The sequence below is a fragment of the Lepidochelys olivacea genome (genome assembly GCF_965140295.1).
Source record: "Lepidochelys olivacea isolate rLepOli2 genome assembly, chromosome: 7".
Taxonomy (NCBI): Eukaryota; Metazoa; Chordata; order Testudines; family Cheloniidae; genus Lepidochelys; species Lepidochelys olivacea.
The window spans coordinates 67,305,058-67,331,415 of record NC_140417.1 but is presented as its reverse complement, the minus strand read 5'-3'; the positions used below and the strand labels follow the sequence as shown (position 1 = coordinate 67,331,415).

General features: G+C 42.1%; 1 protein-coding gene across 2 annotated transcripts in view; it reads left to right on the top strand.

The window, feature by feature from the left end:
- Positions 1 to 26,358, top strand: part of ZCCHC24 (zinc finger CCHC-type containing 24) — a 156,830-nt gene that overhangs the window by 117,103 nt on the left and 13,369 nt on the right. For both annotated transcript variants that reach the window (XM_084633108.1, XM_084633109.1), the window contains one exon: positions 18,085 to 18,249. In XM_084633108.1, coding sequence (XP_084489234.1) covers positions 18,085 to 18,249 — 165 coding nt within the window. The remainder of the gene's footprint in view (positions 1 to 18,084; positions 18,250 to 26,358) is intronic.

The window sequence follows — 26,358 nt, the reverse complement described above, 5'->3', positions numbered from 1 at the left end:
AGTTAGATTACAGCAAGGATGTGGTCTTCGCCACTCCCAAACTCTGATGCCAACCATAAAGTCCCAGTATGTTTACCATAGCATACGTGTGGAGTGAGGGATTGCCACTGTAAGTATTCAAGCACCATATGAAGAGGGAGAGAAAAAACCACACATCAGGAAGCTATTAAGGGGAATGCATTCCTAGTTTCTTCATAATTAACTCGGTATGGGCCGTTTTGTATCAGAGATGGGGAAAGAAAGACTTCAGCCACTTACAAAATCATATTGTTCCAAATAGCTTGAGATAAAAGTAACACTGAGGGCCCCATTAAAAAAATAAGAATATGCCTGACTTCACCGTAGTGTGCAAATACAGTGTTAGCTGTTGCATATGCTAATCCGATACACAAGTCCCCATGTTTTATATGACACATTAGACCTAAATTATATGGCAGGACCCAGATTTATGTAAGCACCGCGTCTTCCTCCCAGCCTCTCCCCCCGCATGAAGCTTTCCTTGTGAATTAAATATGAAAATAAATAGCATAATCAATACAGTATTTATTTTCCCTCAGAGCTGTTTTTTCAGGTTGTCTGTTTGCTTCACTGTGTCAGCTAAATTTTGGTTCATAGTTTGATGGTTATCTTCACATCCATAAGGGCCAGAGGTCTACTTTTTATATTATTATTGAAAATTTAGATTCTGGATTAGGTTCAGTTATATATTTTCAAAAAGGAGGGTAGTTAGGCAGCCAGTTACATTCCTGGATATACATAGGGTCCTGCTGGTATGTGTGCTAGACAAAAGCCAGTTGTGCATGCAACTGGCTAATTGAAGGCACACATAGCTGATTTGGGTGTTCATTTAGAGTAACTGCACATGCAAATTATATGTGGAGTTGCATACACACAGTTTTGTATATCAGGTCCTAAATGTCAGCACTTAATTAGATCAAATGCAGTGGTTTCGCATACAGCAGCGCTCAGTGTTATTGATATGATATTAGAGGAAAAATCAATTTGAGCTTTTATGCAACCAACCAAAGTGGTTCCTTTGTCGCAGAGTGCAGGTCACTAGAGGAAAGAACATGTGCAAAGAATCAAAAACCATTCTTTCTGGACATATGGTTCCTTTAGCTTATTGTACTATGCAGGTTGTGGTCTGAAGAAACCCTAATAGAGAAACTCCTTGGAGAAGGTGTTTCCTCTGGCTCAGAATACAAGTCGTTGCCTAAAGCATCTCCTGGACAGAGTGATTCACTCTCTCCAACCTCCTTTTAGCTCATCCTCTCATGAGACTGAGAGAGAAATTCTGCAAAGTAACACAAAGCCCACAAATTAACGCAGATCACCACTGTATATTGGGTACTGCCTCTCTCGGTTCTGATGACAGTTTGATGCCAAACACTATATTTTTGTTCTTTCTTAATTTGCTTACTTTAGTTACCTAACTTTGTTGCTTTACGTGCACTTCGCCAAGACAATTCATGCTCAGCTTTCCTCAATGTAGTGTCATTCCTTAATAGAAAGGCTTGATGAGAGGAGTAGGGAATGTCTAGCAAGACAGGTTTCAGAGTAGCAGCAGTGTTAGTCTGTATTCGCAAAAAGAAAAGGAGTACTTGTGGCACCTTAGAGTCTCTAAGGTGCCACAAGTACTCCTTTTATTCTAGCAAGACATTAATTCTAAAGGAAATTTTCGAAGGCACAGGGGGACTGAGCCACCTCCCCTTTGTGCCTTTGAGAAACTTGCTCTTTGTCTACCATGGTAACAGCTCTCAGCCTTTGCCTGGACTGTATATGCCATAAATGTAAGCATAACATCTGAGCTTCCAAATGAGAAGCACCAGGCACCAGTTCCTGAGAATGCAATCAAACCTGAGGTAAGATAAACTCTCTTTGAGGTTAGTTCATACTGTGAACCTTTGAGGTTAGTTAATATTGAGAAGTTTCATTGGCAAGCCCCATCCAAAGAGATTGACTTTTCTGCTCTGTACACAACAGAGACAGGATTTCATTTAGTAATAATAGGTTTGATTAATAATTTAGTAGTATTTATTTTGTGTATTCCAGTAGCACCTATGTGACCCAATGAAGGCTGAGGTCCCATTGTGCTAAGGATAAGACACAGTATTGCAGATAGTTGGAATTCAGCAAATGCCGCTCAGAAGTCTTATGAAAAAGAAAGAATTGACTTGCAGGGCACATTTTAAGGGGTTCAGTGGGCAGTGCAGGTTTATGGGCACTGGAAGGGAAAGATAATGGAAGAAGAACACAAGGCAGAGAAACAAGATCTTAGATGGATGATGTGGTAGCCTACATGGATCATAAGGACTATTCATCTACTAAGAGATAAGCAGTGAATCAGAATGGGCTACTATGCTTGTACACATCCAGTAATGGAGATAGGCACAGAAGAAGAGAGAAACCCTGCCCTGAAATGCCTACAATCCAAATAGAGGAGACACAAAAGCGAGGGAAAGGAAGTAACATCATCCTTATTTCACAGATGGGGAATCGAGACACAGAGTGATTATGTGACATGCCCACAGTCACACAGGAAGTCTGGGGTAAAGCAGGGCATTGAACTTAGGTCTCAGAAGACTGGCCTTCTTTTCAAATAATTGTCCATCTGTATTCATTGTGCAGTGCTTCTGTTGTAAGAGTACCTCCAGCTTTTCTTCATTATGACGGCAGAGGACTGTGAAAATAGCTTACCACTGTACCATGGAGAAAATATTTAACCATTCTTCCTGGGGATTTTATAGTAAATTAGCAAACTACATGCCTCTCTCCCCTCCATCAAGATGTGGTGGGTGGGATTAATGCTGAACATCAACAGAAAAAACAGTATCCACACTCCTGACTTCTCCTAGCACTAGTGACACTTGTTAGTTGAGACATCAGACAGTAACAAATATTTGGCAGCCCAGCTGCTGCAGTGCTTAGAACTGAACACTTTCTGAAGGTTGCTTGTATACCTTTCACCCTGGGATGGCTCTAATGATCAGCTCAACTGAAGAAAAATCTCAGTTCCAAAAGCCTGGCTAGGATTTTGAAAGATCTGCTGCACAGATTTGATTTAAACAATAGAGCGTTTGTCAAGCCAGCTTCTTGGATTTCTAGACTTTGATCAGCTCATCTGTCACAACCATGCCTATCATTTTAATCAGCATGAGAAAACATGTGTGTTCTATTACTGATGAATGCTGCTAAATCTTACCTAGGGTTTATCATTGTAGAAACCAGATCCAAATTTCAGTTGTGATTACAGTAGGTTGGTGATTGATTTTCTAAGCAGCCGGCACTGCAAAGAGACATGCTTACTCAGACATCGAAGTGACCTATGGTAAAGTAAGTCTTCTGACATTTCAAAACTACCTGTAAAAGGTCCATTGACACTGCTTAATAAATGTAATTTTCAATTCAATCCTAAAGATTAAGTCTATTTGGGCACTCGTAATATATTTGCAAGAGAGCATGGATAGGAAACTTGTAGAAGGAAAATAAAAAGGGAGTGCAGTTTTGGGTTGCATGATGAGTAAGTATCACATCCCATTCTCTAAGGCTTTGCTCCTGGAACACTGCATTCTGTTCTGAGCACTACCTTATTAGAAAGACATTGACCAAAAGGAGGGATTCCCTAGAAGAACAATAGAAACCAACAGGGACTGGGGGGAATTACTGTCATAAGAGGAAAGATTAAAAGAACTAAGTATGCATGCCTTGGGTAGGGCAGAGCTCGAATTGGGGATTTTGTACAGGATGTGATAAGAGCCTGTAGCAAGGCCGAGACTCACCGGTGCAGCGCCTCCCGCTGGTTGTCCTGGGAATTAGCTCTCCAGCCTCCAGAGCGCCCTCTGCAGGCCAGTGTCCCACTTGCCTCAGACCCCCGTGTCCCTCCCAGACCCCGGTGCCCATTCCCTCGGGGTTCTGCCCTCTGCAGTCCCCCCACAGTCTCTGGGTCTCCCCACCTTGCCTCAGCAGCTACTTCCAGTCCTTGTCTAGCCCCCGCACACTGGGGCGGACTACAGTCTGTACCACTCATCATCGGCAAGGAGGGTTTGTACCTGTTGCCTTTGCCTAACCTTGGGCTACCCCTCTGCAACCCCAGTACCTGCTTTAAGCCTTCAGCAAGGCCTGCAGGCTGGGGGTTTTCCAACCTGGAGCTCCCCAGCTCCTCTAGCCTTTCCCCAGCCCTGTTTCACTCTAGGTACCCTGCTGAGCCCACACAGCCAGGCCTATCTCTCTCTCCACAGCTAGAGAGAGACTGCCTGAGCTCCTGGCTTACAGCCTTTTATAGGGCCAGCTGTGGCTTGCTTGGGGCATGGCCCCAGCTGTGGCTGCCTTCCCCATTAGCCTAGCCTTTGGCTTGCAGCCCCAGCCCTCTCCCAGAGCTGGCTGTATCCCTTTCAGGCCTGGAGTGGGTGACCACCCCGCTACACAGTCTAAACCTTTTTGTAGGATGCAAGCATGGGAAAGGAATTACTTACAGTGTCACATGGAGGTATAACTATGAGTACTGGGATGAAATTAAGAAAGAGATGATTTAGGTCAACACTTCCTTGCATATTGGGCCATGGAAACATTTCTCAAAGGGAAAAGTAGACTCCTCATTGCATGAGACAATGGAAAAACTCGATGGAACAATGTGCTCGTAAGCGTACTGTAGGCCAGGGGTTTTCAAACTTTTTTTCTGGCGACCCAATTGAAGAAAATTGTTGATGCCCGCGACCCAACGGAACTGGGGGTGAGAAGTTTGGGGCATGGGAGGGGTTCAGAGCTGGGGAGTGGTAGGGGGTCAGGGCTCTGGGGTGGGGCTGGGGATGAGGGGTTTGGGGTACAGGAGGGGACTCCAGGTTTGGGGGGGGCTCAGGGCTCAGGCAGGGGGTTAGGGTGCAGGAGGGGGTCAGGGGTCTGGGCTGGGGGTGCAGGTTCTGGGGTGGGACTGGGGATGAGGGGTTTGGGTTGCAGGAAGGGGCTCTGGGTTTGGGGGGGGGTGTCAGGGCTGGGGCAGGGGATTGTGGTGTGGGCGTACCTCCAGCGGTGCAGCCAGGGTGCAGAGGCAGGCTTCCCACCTGTCCTGGCACCGCAGACCACACTGCACCCTGGAAGCTGCCAGCAGCAGGTCCAGCTCCTAGGCAGAGATGCGCAAGCGGCTCCGCATCACTCTCGCCTGGAGACACCGCCCCCCCTCCAGCTCCTGGCCAATGGGAGTGACAAGCTGGTACTCGGGTAGCATGTGGAGCCCCCTGGCTCCTGCTGATGGCCGCTTCCAGGGTGTCAGAACAGGTAGAGACTAGCCTGCCTTAGCCAGGCAGCACCACTGATGGGAATTTTAATGGCCCAGTCAGCAGTGCTGACCAGAGCTGCCGCGACCCAGTGCCTTACATTCCGTGACCCAGTAGTGGACACGACGCACAGTTTGAAAACCACTGCTTTAGGCAACAATCCTGCACTGACAAGGAAATGGACTAGAATGATAGCTTAATATGTCTTTTCTACCTCTAATGTATATGATTCTATGTGAGGGCCATGCAGCACCTTCAGCCACTCATTCCCCATTTTCCTATCCTGACCCCTCATCATCAGGACTGGAAGAGGTGGTCCTGCTGGACTGTGTGTAATATGCACTCAGCCTCCTACTCACCACTGCAGCAGGACTGGAGGCAAAAGCCCTGCTTGTTTTATGGGGTGCCTGCCCTAGCTTCATTATTTGGGACCCAACAAATCAGAAGATTGTTGCCTGGACAGGTCAGATTTTAAGAATGGTAATGGTAACTGGGGTGACATGAGGAGAGCAGGAAACTGAGAGCAACATATCCAAAACAAGTTCCATGTCAACGATAACTAACAAAGTCAACTCTATCAAGTGCAATAACTTCAGTGCATTTAACAAACTGGATCTAGAAGATACGCAGAAAGGGCAATAAGCTTGTGTTATTAATGGGATTGTATAAGATCTCACACACATCCAGGGATGTCAAGAGCATACACCCGAACCAGTGATCACAGAATCAATAATGGCACCACCCCACGGTGTCATATATGGGATGAGAGCTGAATGGGTCTCCTCTATTTTGCCCCCACAAAATACCTGAGGCCTCTCCTGTAACATTCCCTTTGTTTGTCACTCACATGTTGCCCACATATTGTGATTTAGTGTGTCAAACTCATAACTCCTTTGACCAGCAATATCTGGATAGCTCACACTATGTGTTGTCCAATGAACAGGATGATAGATGTTTGCCATTTGAATAGCAAAGCTTTGGTTAACAGTTTGGTTTCTAACACTTACCCTTCCTTTCCCATAACATTCCCATATCAAATAATAAGAATACTCATTATGCTACTGCTTACTAGCTATGCCAGAAACTAGGATGCTCACAGCAGTAGCCTCAAATTGGTTTCTGTAGCATGTCTCTTGTGTTATATACATCATTAAAAAGATATGGCTATATAACTCAGTTAAATACTTCAAAAGCAACAATGTCATCAAACACAGACCTCACATCGCCACAGAAAATAGATAGATTATATCAGGGACATTTCTGAAAGGCACAATCTGTGCATCAGAGTATTTGTAACCTAGATTTAAAATAGCTAGAGAATCAGGTAAGGATGAGGAAAAGCATTTGACAAACTCATGAGCGAGGCTCATCTGCCAGCTTGGCATTACTCTTGCCGAGCATGGCCATAGGTCTGGGACTACAACCAGACTCCTCGCAGGAACTCTATCATGAGATGACTCCTAATGGATAGCATTAGCGCTGAAAGGTCACGTCCCATCCCAAAAGATTGTGCAGAGAAAAGTCAACGAGAAGTTCAGTGAAACGTCCACGGTCACGCAGGAAATTGGGAACAGGACCCCTGGATTCCTGCTTCCCAATGCTGCAGTTTAATCACAGGACCATCCTTCCTCCATTTTCAATCCAATTGCCTCTGTATGTTCTATACCATGGTAGTTTCTGAACATGAGCAAGACCACTCTGCACTTCCGCTTTTCCAAAACTACTCAAAGGAGTGCAAAGCAGAGATTTTTGGTGGTTTTACCCCCCACCCACTTTATAATAATGTTGGCTTTATAGGTTGTAGAGAGCTCAAATTCCAAGATAAAGCTCTGCCTCTACCCCCACTTCACAAAACACTGGTTCTCTTGGGAGTTAGTCAGTGGATCAAGTTAGTGGTTTTTGTTATTACTCTTATATCACAAGGAGAGGAATTTATTTGATCAAGGGTCCCCTACACACAAATGCTTAAGAAGCCCTCTGGGTAAGTCACACATCCAGTATCAGGCTGACTTTCTTTTGCTGCATTCTGTACCTTTTGGATATGTAACAAACTGCTGGTCCCTGGAGCACATGGCGTGGGGGGAGAGGGAAGCAGAGGGGGAAGGAGTTTAATAAATTGCTCCCTTTACATTTTATTTTGAGACAACTTCCTGCAAGTTGTTTATAATGAATCCAGTCTCAGAGCTGGGCATTGGAGCTGGATGTTTTGTTCTTTGCTGAGTGTGCAAACTGATACTTTGGCAGAATTGTCCAGGGGAAGCAAAGAGACCTTTATTATGTCCATCATTGCCAAGCAATTTGGCAGGTTCTTCCATGAAATGCATGATCTGATCGGTCCTGTTAGAGCTCTGCTGGCCAGTTACCAACAGAAAAGATTAACTTAAACACTTTTAAAATCTCATTATGGGCAATTGGTGGTTTTGGCTGAAGAAAGGAAAGGGATAAAAAAAGAGAATGTGGAGGAATGCCGCGGGGAGGGGTTCTGAAATATCGATGCCATTTTTGTTGCTTATGCTGCACAGAATAAGAGGCCATGGATCTGTGCATATGCTAGATCTAGCTAAAGGAAAGACATCCATTGGATTTTAAAAGCCAACATTTGAACCAGACAGATAAGAGAATTTAGTTGGTTTCCGCATTTCTGTATGTGTCCTAAATAAAACATTATTGTTAAAAGTCAGCTGATGGGAAGTGTCAGGAGTCTGTGGGCCAGATCCTTGGGCCAGGCTAAGCTCTACTTGGCACAGGACCAGGTGTGGAGCAGGTGGTTTTGTGACAATTTTGCTATTCCCTGATCCCAGGGCCAGCTATGGTCCCGTTCAGCCCTGGCAGTAGTGAGACCAGCTTGACAGCTGCTCTAACTTGTGCCCTGTTCTGTCAGCAACCAAAGGAGCCCACTGGCAGGCAGGAATCATTCCCTCCACTGAGGGCTGTGAAGGTGGTGGTGACACAGGGCCGGCATGGCAACTGTGCTACCTGGGGACTCCTTTGTATGAGGGGAATTCCCAGGAAACTCCTTAAGCCAGAGCAGCACAAAGGGGCCACGGTGGGGTGGCAGGATCTGGATCCCTAACTGGAATGGTGACAACACACGAATGTCAACAGAAGCAAATTGTTGTTACTTGTTAATCAGAGCTTGGATCCAAATGTATGCGACCGATCCCTATGGGCAACATTAGATAATATTTGAAATGTTGGCATGGTGGTGTATTTAGACCCTGTACGGGGAAAAAGTCAGATACTGGGGGAAAGACTTGGAGATTTAGGAGGGAGTAGGTCTGTTTATCAAATTCAGGGTTTAAAGCCTGGGACAAGCTTCCCAGCTACCCAGATGGGAGACAGCTGAAAATACTCAGGCCTTGTCCATGCTATGGCTTCAGTTATTTTCAAATACAGTTATAGTCTAACAGCTGTAGCACGGATTGGATTCCACACTTACCATTTACAACTAAACGCAGAAACCATGCTACAGACTACCTGGGAGGAAGGGGAGAAGAGTGTGTGTCTAGCGCAGTTAACAACACAATCCACCTCCATAATGGGCAGGGGTACTGTGCTAGCTACACTTAGCCAGGTTAAGCCAGGGGCCGTGTTTTAGCACAAAACTATCTGCATAATAGACAAAAAGCAGGAAGAGAAGAAGGTAAAGTTTACTGAACGAACCACAGGATGGAAAGAGCAAAGTCCAAGTGGATGATCATTGTGCTTAACTTCACACTATTATGTGCCTAGATGTAACAGTTGTTGGTGCCCTATAAATGCCACAGGATGGGGTGGGAAAAGGATTGCTGCAAATGCTGTTCAAACCATTGCGTAACAGGAAACTAGCATGGGGGGAAACAAACTGGAGGCCAGCTGTCTAGGGAAGTCAAACCCTGCTGTTTGAACGGTGGAAGGGGGTTTTGGGCTCGAAAAGCCACGAAGGTACAATGAGGAGAAGCACACAAGTGTGTTTCTTCTTGCTCTTTCTTAGCACTTAGCTAAGGAAAAGCTGTGGAATCTGTTTGAGTAGAGCCATTTACATGTTACCTTTGGACTGTGGCGGAGAGACTCCTCTGGTCTGGAAGGGTGAGGAGCTTGCAAGCCCCTTGGACATGAGGGAGCATTCAATTTCTTGGAACGTCCTGTTTGACTCAATTATCCTGCTCCCAGCGCAACCCATAGACAAGAAATGTGTGTACTAACAAGCAAGAGGGCCTGGAAGTGACTGTCCCAGGACCTCTGTCTTGGTGGTTAGTATCCCATCAAGATCATCACATTTGGGTTTTGCCTCCACACAAGTGCATGTTTGTGAGCATTTGCATATTTGTTTTGTCAACCTCTTCAGCTTGGCTTGGGCAGAACTGAAGGCCAGAGAGTGTTCGAATGGAGCCTCTGCTGCTGTCACAACTTCTTAAGTCTATTACTAACTAGAGAAACCTGGCTTGTTTGTTTGAACATCCAGATTTCCTTTGATGCAGCGTTTAGGAAACTGAAGATACGGGGAGGAAAATAATATCTGTGACAGCATCAAACTATAAACATCCATAAAAAACAATATCAAAATGCCTGCAGAGAATGCTGCAGTTTTGCCAGCAAACTAATTGAAATTACTGACAGAGAGGAGTTGTGATGGCTTAAAGGTTAAAATAAAAATAAAACAAATGTAAATGTAGTCTAGCAATTAAAGCAGGAAATTACCACCAGAGTCAAGACTCCTGGGTTCATTTCCTGGTTCTGTTTCTGATTTGGGTGACCTTGAATAAGTCACTGAGGCCAAATTTTCAAAGTAGACTCTAAATTGGAGTGCCTCTGTGTTTTGGGTGCCCAGCTATGGACACAGAAGTCCTGATTTTCCAAGGGACTGATTATCTGTAGACCCCCGCAGGATTTTCAGGAATGCTGAGCCCTCACTCCTCCAGCTGAAGTGTGTCTAAAGTTGGCTACCTAAAATATGAACAACCCTTCATTAGAAGCTCCTTTTGAAGTTAACATTTTGATCTCTCATGTTTCCCAGTCTATAAATGTAGATACTACCATATGTTGCAAGGGTGTCGTGAGGCTTAGTTAATTATTGTTCATAAAGTGCCGTATTAATTTTAGAGTCAGTGGACCCCATTACCTGCACCTTACTGCCACAATTACTGCTCATGAGGAACTATAGTACGGATGTATATCCAGGTCTACGTGTGGTAAGATTCTCTGGCTAAGTAGAGATGCCACTGAAATTCAATGAAAGTTAGCTCAGCCTGACTTCCTTAAGTTCCTTTGAAAATCCCAACCTCAAAAACTAGCCCAGATTTAAAAAAAAATAGCATATGGTTTGTTATTAAAGTACGTTAAGAAATTAGAAGAAAATTCACTTGGGTTTCTAATGTTCAATAAAAAAGGCCTGGCTGAGTCTACAAAGAAATGATTTATGAAACCTCTAGATCAGAAGAGATCTCACAAGATACCCTGGACCCATCCCAAAAGAGTTCTACACAAAGGACTCCTTTTGACTTCCATGAGGAATTTTGAGTGCACTGAGCCTGCAGATTCACAACAATCTATTGACTTGAACTGTACTACGAAGTCCTCTGGACCCAACCAATTAAGTATCCCAAATAAAGATGTTCAAACAAACTGACCCAAAAAATGGTAGCTGCTTTTGTTTTGTCAGAATCATTTTCTTGCCCCTCATTTAATTTTCATCTTCCTTCTTTATCAGAGGAGACCGTGAATCAGAGGATTAAATTTTGGGTGCATGCCAGTACTCATTTACACTTGGATGTCCAGTGATTTCTCATTACACACACACAGCTTCTCTGTACAATACTGCTGCATATTTACTTTTCTGGTGTAGTGTCAATTTCAGGTTTTTTTCCTGTTACAGTTGCCAGTCAGATTTCAGGGAATCCCTGTAAACTGATTATTTTAACAGCTTGGCTGTCAGTCAGTTCAGTTCATTCAGGTTACCATTGTTGTCTGATCTCAGAAGCAAAAAATTATTGCAACACCAAAGAATATAAATGTGTAAAAAGCAGTCAAGGTTGTTCACGGATAATCTTCTCTTCATAGATATTACAGGTAGAAAAGGTCAGGCTAGTTACGTGGTCCGTCTGTTCCCTACCCATCTTTCTGCACTATGCAGGATGGAATATGCTGAATGTACTGTTCCCAACTGCTCACACGTGCAACCATTGAAATAAAACAGCACTCACAATCTCCATCAGCCATGGGAGTTGGAGTCCCAAAGTTGTTGCCAAGTTCAGGTTTTCTGCCAAGCACCTGCTTTTTCTACATACAATTATACATGCAGAGCAACTAGGACCTGCACACTGAGAAACTGTACAAGCAAAACAAACCCTTTCCCAGAATGATGGGCCCATTTTAATTCTGTAAACTTAATTTGGGAACTTTGTAAAATGTCTCAGGAGGGTAACAGAATGTCTATCACATGAATGGATAACAAAGAACTGTAGGCTGGTGGGTTCCCGCAGCAGCCCAGGAAAACCACAGTGCTGCTCCTCAGTCCTCTCAGGCCCTTCCCTCGGGGCAGATTTTATTAATTCAAACACAAAACTCACTAAGTAACACAAAACAAAGCCATTCCCCATCCCACGCAGGCTGTAAGGGCTTAGAGGCCTTTCACTCTATATCTCCCTTGATGTTCCAGGGCCAGGCCTAGGAGCCAGCTCCCCTCCAGATGAACTCTCTGAGCCCTTTAAAGGCAGCCCCTGACCCCTTCCTGAATGGGACTGGTAATCAAACAGGGCCTTAAATGGGCAGATTGCCCTATTACAGCAACCCTTTGATAGGTCACCATGCCCTTCTGACAGGGTATGACAAAAAAGTCACTCCCATTAGGCAACAGTGGACAAAAGTTAGTGGCTACACAGGAAATATGCAAGTGTTTCCACACCTGTTTGAATCGCCTCTGGGAATGAGACTATCATCTTTGGAGAATTTGACCGTATATTTTCAAAGCATGTATATCCAATCTTTTCATCTTTGCCTTAACATGCACACATTATATGCTACTGTCCTTAAAGTTAAATACATGTTTGTATTTTGTACTGAGTGTACTTCGGGGGAAAAAAACCCTAATAATCAAGACCATTCCCCAACTCTCAAATAGCTGCCCTCCCACAATTGTCCTGTGGAGCCATTTGACCAAGGGAACTTCTCTCTGGAAATGTTTAACTTTCACACGTCAGGACAGTCCATGATATTTCATTATCCCTTCTTATCACATCTCTCTTTCTAGATGCAAAGTATACATGTATGCAGTAAGTAACAGATACCTCACAAGTTAACCCCTTCACAAAACCCACATTATTCCACTAATCAAAACCTTGGCTTCCCACCTCTTCCATGCCAAATTTGCATTCTTAGAACATAAAATATTTGCCCCCATCTCTCTTCATTCCCCCCTAGTACCTCAGGATGCTGGGAAATATTTTGTTTGGTTGTATTAATTCCGGTGCCTGCTTCAAAAGTAGTCCTCAAAAACAAAGTAAAATTATAAATACATCTATAGGAGCAGATCTTTCACACAGGCAATGGGGTCACTGATGCCTTAATTTAGCCCACAGAACCTTTATAACACGTGATAATGCATGAGAAGGATAGAACAAAACTTCACTGAGCCCACGGTAAAGTTTGCAGGAATGGCAGTCAGAAGAAGCCTCTGTTTACTTGCAATATGAGTATTTTGCCATGAAAATCACTGAGACATAATAAACATGCTACCCCACAACGAAATTTTTTGCAAAGTTGCTTTTCAGCACAGAGCTGCATTTTAAGCTTTCTGTATTAGTTAGAATATTCATTGTGTGTGTTATCTTCCATCATGAGCCTGGATTTAAATATAGTTAAGGATTTACTGGCATTACTACAACATATACTTGAAAGTTGAGGAAACACAAAAACTTCAGATGTCAATGCAGAACTGAATACATCTAGCAGGATAATCCAGTACTAGTTTTGACACAAGCACCATGCAGACATGCTATTTAGAGATTGCTTTGATTTGTCTGTTGAGTTTGTAATTTAATGAAACCCTATGCTGGGAGAGGCAGATGTTGTAAATTTCCCACACAGCCTGTCCAAAAATGACAGACAAAATTGCTCTCTCTAGTCTTCAGCCTTTCAAAACCAGAAAAACACTATTGCTATCATTCCTGAATTGTTGCTTTAGCCTCTAATTCTTTACCATCCTGAGAGTCTCAATACGGTGGTTTTCTGGCATTAGGAACAATACAGGTGAAGGTCATATAGTCATGGCCTGTGATACTATTTTCAAACCTAGTTGCAGTCTAACGCTGTTGTTGTCACACAGTTTGTAACTGTGCTGGTCATGGATTCAAACCATTAGGAAACATTCTGCACAAGCCAGTGAGTAACTTAAAAAAAAGTTGATTAAAAAATATCCATCTTGGCACCGTTCATAATTATTGTACATAGAAACCATTCTTGCAGGACCATACTGGACAACAGCTAGCATCATTCTGTTCTGATTGAGGAGATGGCCTTATGCTACTGTATTTATTCTGACACACTACAGGCTGTGCCATATTCAACATCAGTTATCAAACACTGTTGCATCCTCATTCCCAACCCCTCAAACTGGGTTGCGCTGAACTTAACATGGGTGTGATGTTGCAGTCCATAATGTTTTATGGAAATATGCTTATGAGTGTAAATATGATGTAACTGGAATATGCTTTATGCAAAAGGTCTCTTGTAAGGTGTCATTACAAAGCTTATAATCTACTGAGTGTGTTCATCCTATTTGTATGTGTGTATGTATGTATCATTCTTGTATCTGAAGTTAGAAATATAAAGTATAGCGCTGAAATACTATTGTAATTATGCAAAGTGTGGGCCATTGATGATTGATGGCTCCCACTGACTAGGACAATTGGTTGTAAATGGCTCTGTTGACTTGCAAGCCTTCCACTGTTCATGTAAACCAGCCCAGGAAGAATGGTGAAATCCATCTGAAACCTGGTGCTTTTCCATTTAGAAGGAGGAGTGGGGATCCAGAGAGACAGAAGATTCCCGCCTTGTGCCAAAGCTATAAAAAGGGGGTGGAAGAGAAAAAGGGGGGTCCCAGTCATGAGAAAGCTCCTGTTTTTCACCTAAGATGCCTGCTGGAACTAACAAGGACTATACCGGGGAAAGGATTGGGCCCAGACTAGGAAGGACTCTAGTTTGTGAAAAGAAAAGGAGTACTTGTGGCACCTTAGAGACTAACCAATTTATTTGAGCATAAGCTTTCGTGAGCTACAGCTCACTTCATCGAAAGAAGCTTATTGGAACATCGCTGAGGGTGAGAGTTACCTGTATTCAGTTTCTTAATGTATTAGGCCTAGACTTGTGTGTTTTGTTTTATTTTGCTTGGTAACTTACTTTGTTCTGTCTGTTATTACTTGGAACCACTTAAATCCTACTTTTTATATTTAATAAAATCACTTTTGTTTATTAATTAACCCAGAGTTAATACCTGGGGGAGCAAACAGCTGTGCATATCTCTCTATCAGTGTTATAGAGGGCAGACAATTTATGAGTTTACCCTTTATAAGCTTTATACAGAATAAAAAAGATTTATTTGGAGTTTGGATCCCATTGGGAACTGGAGATAGGTGAGCTGCTGAGCAGTTTTTGGTTGAAGTCTGCAGCTTTGGGGGCATGGACCAGACCTGGGTCTATGTTGCAGCAGCCTAGCATGTCTGGCTCAACAAGGCAGGGTTCTGGAGTCCCAAGCTGGCAGGGAAAACGGGCTCAGAGGTAATTCCAGCATGTCAGGTGGCAGTCCCAAGGGGGTCTCTGTGACCAAACCTGTCACCTGGGTATATCCAGGACTTGGTAATTGGTGTGGGGAGGTCCAAACTGTGTTCAGTACCTCCCATCAGATGTGTGATTAACTCCTGTTAGCATGTGGGGTTGAACGAACTTTTTTACAGCAGATGCAGAGCATCAGGACAACCATTTACAACACCAGCTTGGAGGTGGGGAGCCCAGCTGCATATGACACTTAATACCAAGCAGGGTAACTGTGGTAAAGTGTAGACAGCCTCTGATTCTTCCCTAATACAATGAAGGTTTGCTGGAGATTGCAAGGTTTGAAGCAGCAGAATTCCCTTTTGGACACTTGCACTGAGCACAGCTTCCTTCTCCTGTTTAAACTGGTATGATTTGAATTGTAGTGCTTCTCAGAATAAAAAACAACTACTGCTGGAACTGACTTGACCTAGCCACAACGCAGACAAGTGTTGTTCAGGGTTCCCCACACACCAATACATGTCCATCCTAATCTTCAAGACCATCTACGGTTCTAGTCCTGGACCTTGCTGTAACAGCAATTATGAAATGCACTAGAGTGAATGGTGATTTCATGATAAGAATAAACAGGCATTTAGGATGAGACCATCATATTTTTATATTGTGACCTACCGTACTACTTTATTGGATTACATATAAATTAAGTGTAGTTTTCACTTGTAAATTGCAACAATGGACATAAATAGATTATAATAAAATAGAAAGAATGCTGCACTACATGAAACCTGCAACTGAAAGTTTTCTGTAAATATTTGCAGCATATCAATCACACAAATTCTAGCTACTGGACATTATATATGCATGGTTTGGATACTTAAGGTTATGAATCCCAAGTTTCACTACGTTTTTAAACTAGAATCTTCATCCATCCATCCAACAATGATATAACAAATTAATGTATTTAGTGAAGGAACAGTTTAGGAGGAGGAAAAAAAGCCATGGAATCCTATAGAGTAATTGATCATATGGATGTACTCTAGTGTGCATGCATTTTTATACTCCTAAATCTTGCTGAGAATACTTAAAACCATCCTAAGTAATAGCGTATTTAACATTGTCACATTTTCGCAATATTGTAACATACAAGAAGGCTTAATATTCAGTCATGTGAAAGAAAACCCACACCAGATCAGAGTTCATCAGCATCTAAGTTCTGCAGGATTTCTATTGATGAGACCAGAAGCAAACAGATTCTGTACACAGATGAAGTTTTATTTTTACTAAGTACAAATTTTCTTTACTGGGATGTGTGTTGCCTAAAAGCATTCAAGTTACTCTGGGGCTGTTAGAATCCATCAGAGGATGTTAAGCAACCTTAAAAGGTTACGCAAAAAAGTAAACATTATTATGAGAGGCAATGATGTAGTTATCAGGCTACACAGAGAAAAACATGTCAGTTCCACAGAGAAAAACATGATTTACTGTTTCCAGGATTTGGGGTAGGAGAATGAAAATCTAAAATGGAAACCATGTGGATCTCAATACTTTCTAGATGATGGGCATTTCAATCATTGCTTTCTGCCCTTCCTTGTGAGTCATGAAATGAAGGAAATATACTCAGGAGGCTAATCAAGGGAAATAATGTAGTTTATGACCTAACATATTAACAGTTATCAGAGAATCCCCCTACGATGCTTTACGCCACTAATTATATTATTTAGAGTGATCTGCCATTGAACAAATCCTAACCAATTTAGCGACTTATTGTGAGAGCCAATTAATTACCTAAAGGATTTCCTTTAGGTGCACTGTAAGACAGACTTACAAACGAATACAGAGTATCAAACAAAATTGAAAAACTTTCCTAACTACAGCTAGCAAATAAATACAGCAATGGGGAATGGACCAGGGTTTAATAATGGGATATGGAGCCTTTCACTGCTAGGTCTTATTGGAAAATCCCGGGAAGTGGGTGGGCAAGCCCACCAACTGCTAAAGGCCCCTCTCCCAGCCGAGCGGGAGGGACCTTTCACTGCTAGGTCCCTCCCGCTTTCACTGCTAGGTAACCTATCCAAATCCCATCCATGGCTCGTAGTAAGTTCAGATTACCCACTGCTGACAATTTGCTGGCTAGTATGAAATAAGTCCCAATCCAGTTCCTCACAGATAAATTATGCATTTCAATGTAATAATTGACACCCTTGTTCTTAGAGTCAGAAAAGAGGTCATGAGTCAAATAGGAATGGAAGCCCAACAGCCCTCTGAAGATTAAAGCCCATTTAGGGCACCATCCGTAAGAGCTGCTGGGTGCTCAGTGCTTTTGAAAAAAATAAGGCAATTTATTTAGGTGCCAAAGTTACGAGCCTAAGTTTAGGCACTCATTTTTGAAACTTCTGTGACAGGTACTGTGTAAGTGCTTAAGATATATGACATACTTTGAATAAATAATGCTGACTAGCAGTTAAGAGCAGCTATCTGGGAGTTCAGATTCGTGGAGCTTCAGCTTTGCCATGGTCTCATGACATGAATTTGGGTGATTCACTTAGCTTTTGTGCCTCAGTTTACCTGTCAATAAAATGGGAGCAATCCTCTCTCTCTCTCGCTCTCAATTGTTTTGGAAGTGCTCTGGTATCTGTGGATGCAAGGTGCTGAGGCTATGCAAAGTATTATTATTATCGTAACATGGAGGATGCACCGTACAGAAGAGTCATAAGTGTGGTTTGGTTTGATTTATTGTGTTTCCTAAGAGAAAACTGAAGATTGGATTGAAAAGTTGATGGAGTATCATCAGACACTATCCTGCTGTAATGGGATAGATATTGATATCAGAGCAGTAACTGCAGAAGATGCTGTACACAGAATCCTAAATGTCCTTTTAATGTCATTTTGGAGCTATCTGGTGAGCCTTGCATCTCTATTCTGGTGAAATTGAAGTTTTGTGTATCACTAACCATTTGTGGGGGTGGGGAGGACTGGGTCCAACTTATATGAACTTCCTGGTTAAATGTTATTTTCTATTGATTTGTTCTCCCATCATTACTACTTATTTTTCCTTTTTGTAATTTAGGCTCGTCCAAAAGGAGAGGGTCTGACCCCGTACCAAGGCAAGAAACGCTGCTTTGGTGAATACAAGTGCCCTAAGTGCAAGAGAAAATGGATGAGTGGAAACTCCTGGGCTAACATGGGACAAGAATGTATCAAGTGTCACATCAATGTTTATCCTCACAAACAGGTAGGGTAGCGTGGGCAGCGTGGCCACTGGAGATACAGGCATGGAATCAAGAGAATTCCGATCTGACTTTTAAATCAGGGTAGGCCCAAAATGTAACTTGGGGTAACAGTGTACAGACAAGTCTTATCAGCTGCAGGTTTTTGTTCCTAGTGAACACAAACAAGCGATTTCTATTCATCTAGGAAAGGATTTGCAGCACAAGTGTAAGCAAATATTATCGTGGGTTTTATGCCAAGTTCTAGGCAAGCAAGATTCTGTGTCATAGAGTTTAAGGCCAGAGGGGACCACTGGATTATCTAGTCTGACATCCGTTGCTCGCTGTCTTGACTAGCTTGCCTATCATTGCCTCAGGGTTTCAAAATTTGGGTACCCTTCTTTTCATTGGAAAATGTCTCCAGATCAGAAGTACAGGTCTGTCTCTGTACAGCAACCAGCACAATGGGGTCCCAACCCTGAGTAGGACCTTTAGATGCTATGGTAAAGCATAAAGTTTAACAATAACGGGCCTCCTAATATTAGTGATTCTCCACTCTCTTACACCAATTTTATTCCTGTTTAACTTCACTGACACCAGTGAAGTTATTCCTGATTTACCCCATCGTTAAGGAACATGACATTCTCATTTCCATGTCAATTCATCTGGACAATGTTTTAAGATTAGTGAAGGAGACAAACCCAGAGATGAGCCCAACATACTATACTCTGGGGTTAACACAGTGACAGTGACACAGTAAAGCAAGACAGCCTGGGTGTAAAGAAAAAGGTGTCTTGCTTTGGTATTAATAAGTGATGCAGCAAGCAAGCAGAGTTGTAGGAAAGAGAGCTTTAGCAAAGATGCTGAGATTCTAGAGACAGCAATAGCAGCCTGGTCCCAACTCGTATTTGTGAGCCCCCAGCATCCCATCAAAATAGCATCCCATGAAACCCTCCTGAAATGTTACTCTCCTTCACTTCCACTCATCACACTATACTTCCATCCTGTGTGAATGCTAGGAGTCTGCAACACAGAGTCCACTGGCAGAGAATTACAGTTTTCAGGTGTGATTAGACACAGATCTAATTTAGAGAAGGGTTGAGAAAATGGAGCTGCAGTAGCAGTGAGATTATATCAAAGCTGCAGAAAGAAATGCTATGAATATTTTCTGATGAAACTTGCATATGTAGGAAAACCACTCGCCGGACCTGGAAACTAAATTTGCTTGACCCAGTAGAAACGAATACTTAAGTTGGTTAGGGGAGACTGGAAATTCTATATGGTACCTCCCACATTTGAGAATTCAGTTCACACAGGTCTCTTCCATGTAAAATCATTTCCTCATGAGCCCAAAACATTGATATTAGAAGATTCTGATTACTTTGATATCGAATAGGATACTGACTATGTAAAACATACATTGCTAGTGTTCGTGCAGAATTGTTTCCTTATGCAGCCAGACAGAATCCGAGGCTACTCCTGGCCTCATTCTTGGAAGTAAGTCAAGTATGAAAACCACAGTTGACACTGATCAAGATCTAGGATCTAGTTATTCCAATATAATTAGACGTGAAATACTTATTAGAGCAAGTATCCAAAGACGCAACACCACAGTTTCTTACTTTAAGATAGCCAATTTGGAGTAAATGCAAGATACCTCAAGGGGAAACGTGATGGAGATTTTATAATTTTGGGGAACATTTTTGTAAATGGAAAAATGGCAATTATTTAACACACTCCCAGGGAGGTGGTTTGCTGCAGATATAATTCACCTTGGCCAAGTCTAAACAAGGCATAGAGCACTGTGTGATACGAAGAGCTATATAAAGTTTAGGCAGAATATGGAACTATCTAGTAAGGAGGAGAGAAGACATTTCTGTAAAACAAGTAGAACAAGCTAACGACTATGAATCAGTAAAATTTGAAGAGCAAATCAAATTACCAGCTGTCCAACCATAATAGAATTGTTCAGACATATGATATATGCAATAGGTAAAAAGGAAAACTGATCCAATACAAATGAGGTTAGACACTCCGCCGTTAGCAGCCTGTGATGTCATGGAAGAGACTTAGGCCCAGTTACACAGGCACAGTCTCTTTGGGCCAGATTTTTAATGGTATTTAGGCATCCAAAGATGCATCTAGGCACCCCTAATTGGATTTTCAAATCCAAGTTGAGCCTCAGAATTGTTTAAACAAAAATAGGGAGAGCTGTGGTTCCTAACAAGAGGTTATAAATGACTTATATGTAAGTGTTTTAAACGCAGAACAAGCAGCAAAAGACAGCTCACATGGACTGCATCAGTTCAACATGCTTCCTACTATCATCCCCATACATGACTTAGAGTAGTCAGTTGTCAAAGGGGCATCCAGGATATGTGGCAGACTACACATCAGGAAGTGTAATAGGGATTTGAAGCTGTGTAGTGGGTCCTTAATTAAGGTCCTTAATACTTTGTGGACAACAACATATATCCAGTTGCTAATCCTCTGATCCAAATAATCCAATAGTTTTCAAGAGGTTCATAAACAATTTATTGTTTTATTTTTTTAATTAAAAAATTAGTAAATCTAAACACTTAGGACCTGATTTTTTAAAAAAGCCCATATTCCAAGGCTGTGATCTAAATGTGCTTTCTATCTGCACACACAGTTACTATGTTAGAACGTACAAATCAGCAGTTTGCAAATGGTCAGTCAGTCACCTAAAAGGCAAATGTGAGTACACTTGTGACTGGCTCTGGGCTGTTGAAAATTCAGCCCTAAGAATTTTAACACATTTCCATACAAGTAGATACTGAACAGGCCATGAAATACAGACAGTAAAATGTTTTTATGGCTGTAGGACTATTCAGTTGCTTTTTATTATTTAATTGCTTGCATACACACACACACACAGAAATACCACTGTTATAAATAGTTTCACATTATTAAACCCATCTTAAGTTTGGTCTGCTGATTAAAAAACCAGGACTGGGAGCTAGTATTTTGGAATTTCATTGTTGGCTCAGACACCAGTCTACTGCGTGACTTTGGGCAAGGAACTAAAACTTTTTTGTGCCTCAGTTTCCTGATCTGCTTACCTCCTACAAACGTTGTTAGGCTTAAATTAATTAAATATTGGCAAAGTGCATTAAGATCTGTGGACATGGGATACATAGAACAACTTGTAGGATACATAGAACGATGCAAGCGATACATACAACATCGGACCCTGAAGCCAGGTTTTGTCCTTTTCTTCCTTCCTGGTCCAGTTCTTGTTTTTAAAATAGCGTGAGATTTATAAATCACCGTATTTGATGGAGTTGAAGAAGCCTCCCCTCATGCCGAAGCATATGGACCTGTAATCACAGCTGTCATTTTTTTATCTTTGCTATGCCATTCTGATAGAGGGGTCATCATCTTAATAAAATTGTGAAGGGATTAAAGTGATCTGCAATTTCAGTAGCTTTGCAAGTGCTTTCAGTCTTCATGCTTCAAGACATAAGCAGATAGAGTGAGGATGAAATCTGTTCCTCCTCCCATGATGCAATTAGGTTCTGTGGGCCTGAACCTGTGCTCATTGAAGTCAGTGAGAAAATTCCTATTGACTTCAACAGTGTAGGATCAGAGTAATATAAGGGATTTGTGCGGTGCTCTGAATCATTTAACATTGGCCATGTCTACACTGAAGTAAAACGCCCACAGCTGACCCTGTGTCGGCTAACTCAGGCTCACAAGGCTTGGGCTGTGGGGCTATAAAATTACAATGTAGGCATTTGGGCTAAGACTGGAGCCTGGACTCTGAGACCCCAAGAGTGGGGAGGGTCCCCGAGCCGAGCGCCTACACTGCAATGTTATAACCCCACAGCCCTAGCCCAAGTCAGCTGGCATGGCAGTGTAGACATACTCTACAAGACACAGACTACTGGGCTGAACTACTTGGGAAATTCTCTTGTGAAATTAGAGCTGGATGGATAATGGATTTTTCAGTTCCCTGGCAATTTCAAAAAATCATTTGGGTCAAACCAAAAATGGTTTTTGTCTAATGTTTCAGCTAATCAAAAGGGCAAAAAATATCATTTCAGGTCAAACAAAACATTTTGTTCCACCCAAAATCAAATGTCTCATTTCAATTTAAAGCAAGTTATTACATTTTAATTTTTTTAAAAATAAATCGAAAGGAAATTTGAAAATCAAAAATAATTTTGAATGCTAAAATCAAAAATGTTTCTTCTGGAAAATGTCAGAACAAAATGTTTCTTTTTTTTTGGAGGGGGGGCACTTTGACTGAAACAATTCACTAAGATTACAAATTCGTGAAATGTTTCAGTGTCACTGAAGCTGGATTTTTTGCTGGAAAATGTTTCAGTTGAAAAATTTCACTCAGTTCTAGTCCAAGTACTTTGTGGTATTACTGGGTATGTCCCCTATTCAAAGTGTGCTGTGCAAATGCTAGTTTATTCAAGTAGAAGAACCAAATTTACTATACTCCAGCGTCTGTTCTTTCACTAAAAAGTCACCACACTTCAAAATGTCATTCGAGGGATACATCCCTATCACTCCGAATTCCCTTTTTTAAGAAGAAGGTATGCAGCAAGCCTTAATAGCACCAGCTGTTTGGAGTCAACATCCAGAGGTACTGGCCCATAAAGGAAAAATAATGGCCAGTGCTCTGCTTCAGTCAGTGTTTGTCTTTTAAAAAAAATAAATTGTTGTTGTTGACAAGATTGTTGATGATGCAAGAATCTCAGTATCTGTTCAATGCTTCTTATCTGCAGTATGGGTTTAGCATCCTAACCCCCTGCTCATTCCTATCACTACCACTTGCTAAATGTTTGATTGTGACCTATAATGGAAAAGGGCATCTTGACATGAACATAATTAAAAGCTCAAAGGGCCATATCCTCAACTGGTGATATAGCCATATTAGCATAGTCTCATTAAAATAAGAGCATAGTCTCATAAATCAATGTACACCAGCTGAGGACCTGGCCTGAAAGTAGTTACACAAAATCACTCCTAACTTCCATTAGTTGGAACAGAAGAACGCTATACTGGGTCAGACAGTGTCCTGTCTTCTGACAGTGGCCGGTGCCAGATGCTTCAGAGGGAATGAAAAGAACAGGGCATTTTCAAGTGATCCATCCCGTTGTCCAGTATACCAGCTTCTGCCAGGCAGAGATTTATGGGTTGCATCCCTGACCACCTTGGTGAACAGCCATTGATGGACGTATCCTCCATCAACTTACCTAGCTCTTTTTTTAACTCAGTTGTAGTTTTGTCCTTCACAACATCCACTGGCAACAAGTTCCAAAGGTTGACTATGCATTGTATGAAGAAGCACTTTCTTTTGTTTGCAAAAAGAAAAGGAGTACTTGTGGCACCTTAGAAACTAACCAATTTATTTGAGCATAAGCTCCTTTCTTTTGTTTGTTTTAAACCTGATGCCTACTCTTTTCATCAGGTCACCCCTAGTTCTTGTGTTATGTGAAGGGTAAATAACACTTCCTTATACACTTTCTCCACACCATTCATGATTTTATAGACCTCCATCATATCTCCTGTTAATTGTCTCTTTTCTAAGATGAGCAGTTCTAGTCTTTTTAATCTCTCCTTATATGGAAGTTGTTCATTTTGTTGCCTTTTTCTTTACCTTTTCCAATACGAATGTATCTGTTTTGTGATGGAAACATGAGAACTGCATGCAGAATTCAAGGTGTGGATGTACCCTGGATTTATACAGTGGCACTGTGAAATTTTGTCTTATTTTCTATCCCTTTCCTAGTGTCAAATACAAACTAGTTGTTCTCAACTTCAAAGCTTGTCACGACTGTTCCCACCTACATTTCTCTTCTTCCATCCCCTCTGCTCCAGTGCCGCTGCTTGCTTCATATGCGCCGCAGTCTCTTTTTGTCTTCTCCCATGCACACGTTTCAGCATTTGGTCCTTTCTGCTTGGAACAGCCACAATTCCATGGGTTGGCCACCTCCTCTTTGTTTCTTACAACCCATTGAGTTCCAATGCCAGCTGCCCACAGAGAAGGTCTCCATTCAATCTTGCACTGTTATTTCACATACCTATCTGTCCCAATTAGATTTGAATCTCTTTGGGGCAGGAAAAGTCTTCTCAATGTTTTTATAGCACTGTGTACAAATAAGGCATTCGAGCTCTGTAAAAGAACGGATGGAAGAATTTGTGTAGTAGAAGGTGTTGCCGATGCTCCCCAAATAATAAATTATAATGAATTATCACACACAGTTTGGTTGGATCTAGGCAGTGTCAAAGCTTGTCACAGGTGATGTCGCTTCTTTTGATGGTTTCTTTTTGCTTTGTGTGAAGCTCCCCATGTCTTAGGATTTTCACTCCTCAATTGTTTCACTGCTGGTCCTCCACTCCTCCTTCCTGTGCTGCTGCCATGAAATCCCTGTGGACCATCACAAGAGAGCTGGAACATGGGGCAGCATGAGAGGCTTGTGTGGTGCAAACCTCACCACGGAAAATCAATACAACATATCACACTGACAGAGCCCATGACACTGCTCCAGAGGATTTCCTGGACTGTCACTTGAATTCTGTTTTTGAAAAAATATTAAAATTGCCTTTTTACGTAAGAAGGTAGTTGTAAAGCAAATTTCCAAGAGGCACTTGATCCTACCTTCTCTTCTTGCTAGTGCATTGGATTTTGCTGCCATTTATGTTGCTTGTCATAGTGCTCCAGCAGTAGACCCAGTCCTCATAGCTGCTCTTTTGGCATTCTTGGCAGCATCACAGTCCAGATGCCAAGCTCTGAATATTCATTTTCTCCCCTTATCCTCTTGTAGTAGCATCTGTGTCTATGGTTTCTTCCTGGTTGGCCTCCTATCAAGCCATGTCTTTGACCTTCTGGCTTGTTCCATTGCTGTCTATGACACTGGTACAGAATCAGCCAGCTGGTTACTGACTTGTCTTGTTGGATACCATTTTCTTCCAGATGTTAGGAATTTACTCCCTTGGACCGAAAATAAATTTATTGTGTAAACAAATTCTCCATGGAATCCAGGCTATTGCTTGTATGGATCACCCAAAAAAAGGTTTCAGAGTAACAGCCGTGTTAGTCTGTATTCGCAAAAAGAAAAGGAGTACTTGTGGCACCTTAGAGACTAACCAATTTATTAGAGCATAAGCTTTCGTGAGCTACAGCTCACTTCATGAAGTGAGCTGTAGCTCACGAAAGCTTATGCTCTAATAAATTGGTTAGTCTCTAAGGTGCCACAAGTACTCCTTTTCTTTTTCCAAAAAAAGGTAATTTTGTCAGTGGGGTTAACTTTACCCTTTACTCTAAGGGCATGAAGTCAGGAGTAAAATTGCTCATGAGTAAGCTGCCTTGATCTAGCTGAAAAGAAATGTAGGAAGCTGGAAAAAAGTACCATCAAATGACATTTTGAACCAGAATTACTTTTCTGACCATAGCAGCACTTTAATTCCACAGTTGTCAAGAGATAGCAGTGGAATAACATTAATCAACATATAGCCGTACTGACCCAATAGGGCATTAACACAGCCAGAACCACATCTCACCTTAGTTGTGCTAACATATGGCCTAACAGCATACTAATGTTCTGTTTTCCATACACAAAGAGTAACCAGATACTTCCAATCTGAATGACTTATTTCAGCAAGGAACAAGAACAAGAATTAAAGTAACCATCAGAGAGCACAGTGTGTGTATATATCACTCCAAATTAACAGGCTACATCAGCTCTGCCTCACAAAATGCCATTTCGGTTTTGCACACAGCAGTCTTTTGTTATTGTTTAACATTTTTATTGTGGTACTTCCTAAGGGACACAACTAAGTTGGGCTCCATTTGCTAGGCACTGTACAAACTGTACAAACATACAATCGCCTCAAAGAGTTTACTTCTACTAACGTAAGAATGCAATCCAGTGAAAATAAGACTATTATTCCAAATCTACTTAGAACATAAGAAAGGCCATACTGGGTCAGACCAAAGGTCCATCCAGCCCAGTATCCTGTCTACCAACAGTGGCCAATGCCAGGTGCTCCAGAGGGAGTGAATCTAACAAGTAATGATCAGTGATCCCTCTCCTGCCATCCATCTCCACCATCTGACAAACAGAGGCTAGGGACACCATTCCTTACCCATCCTGGCT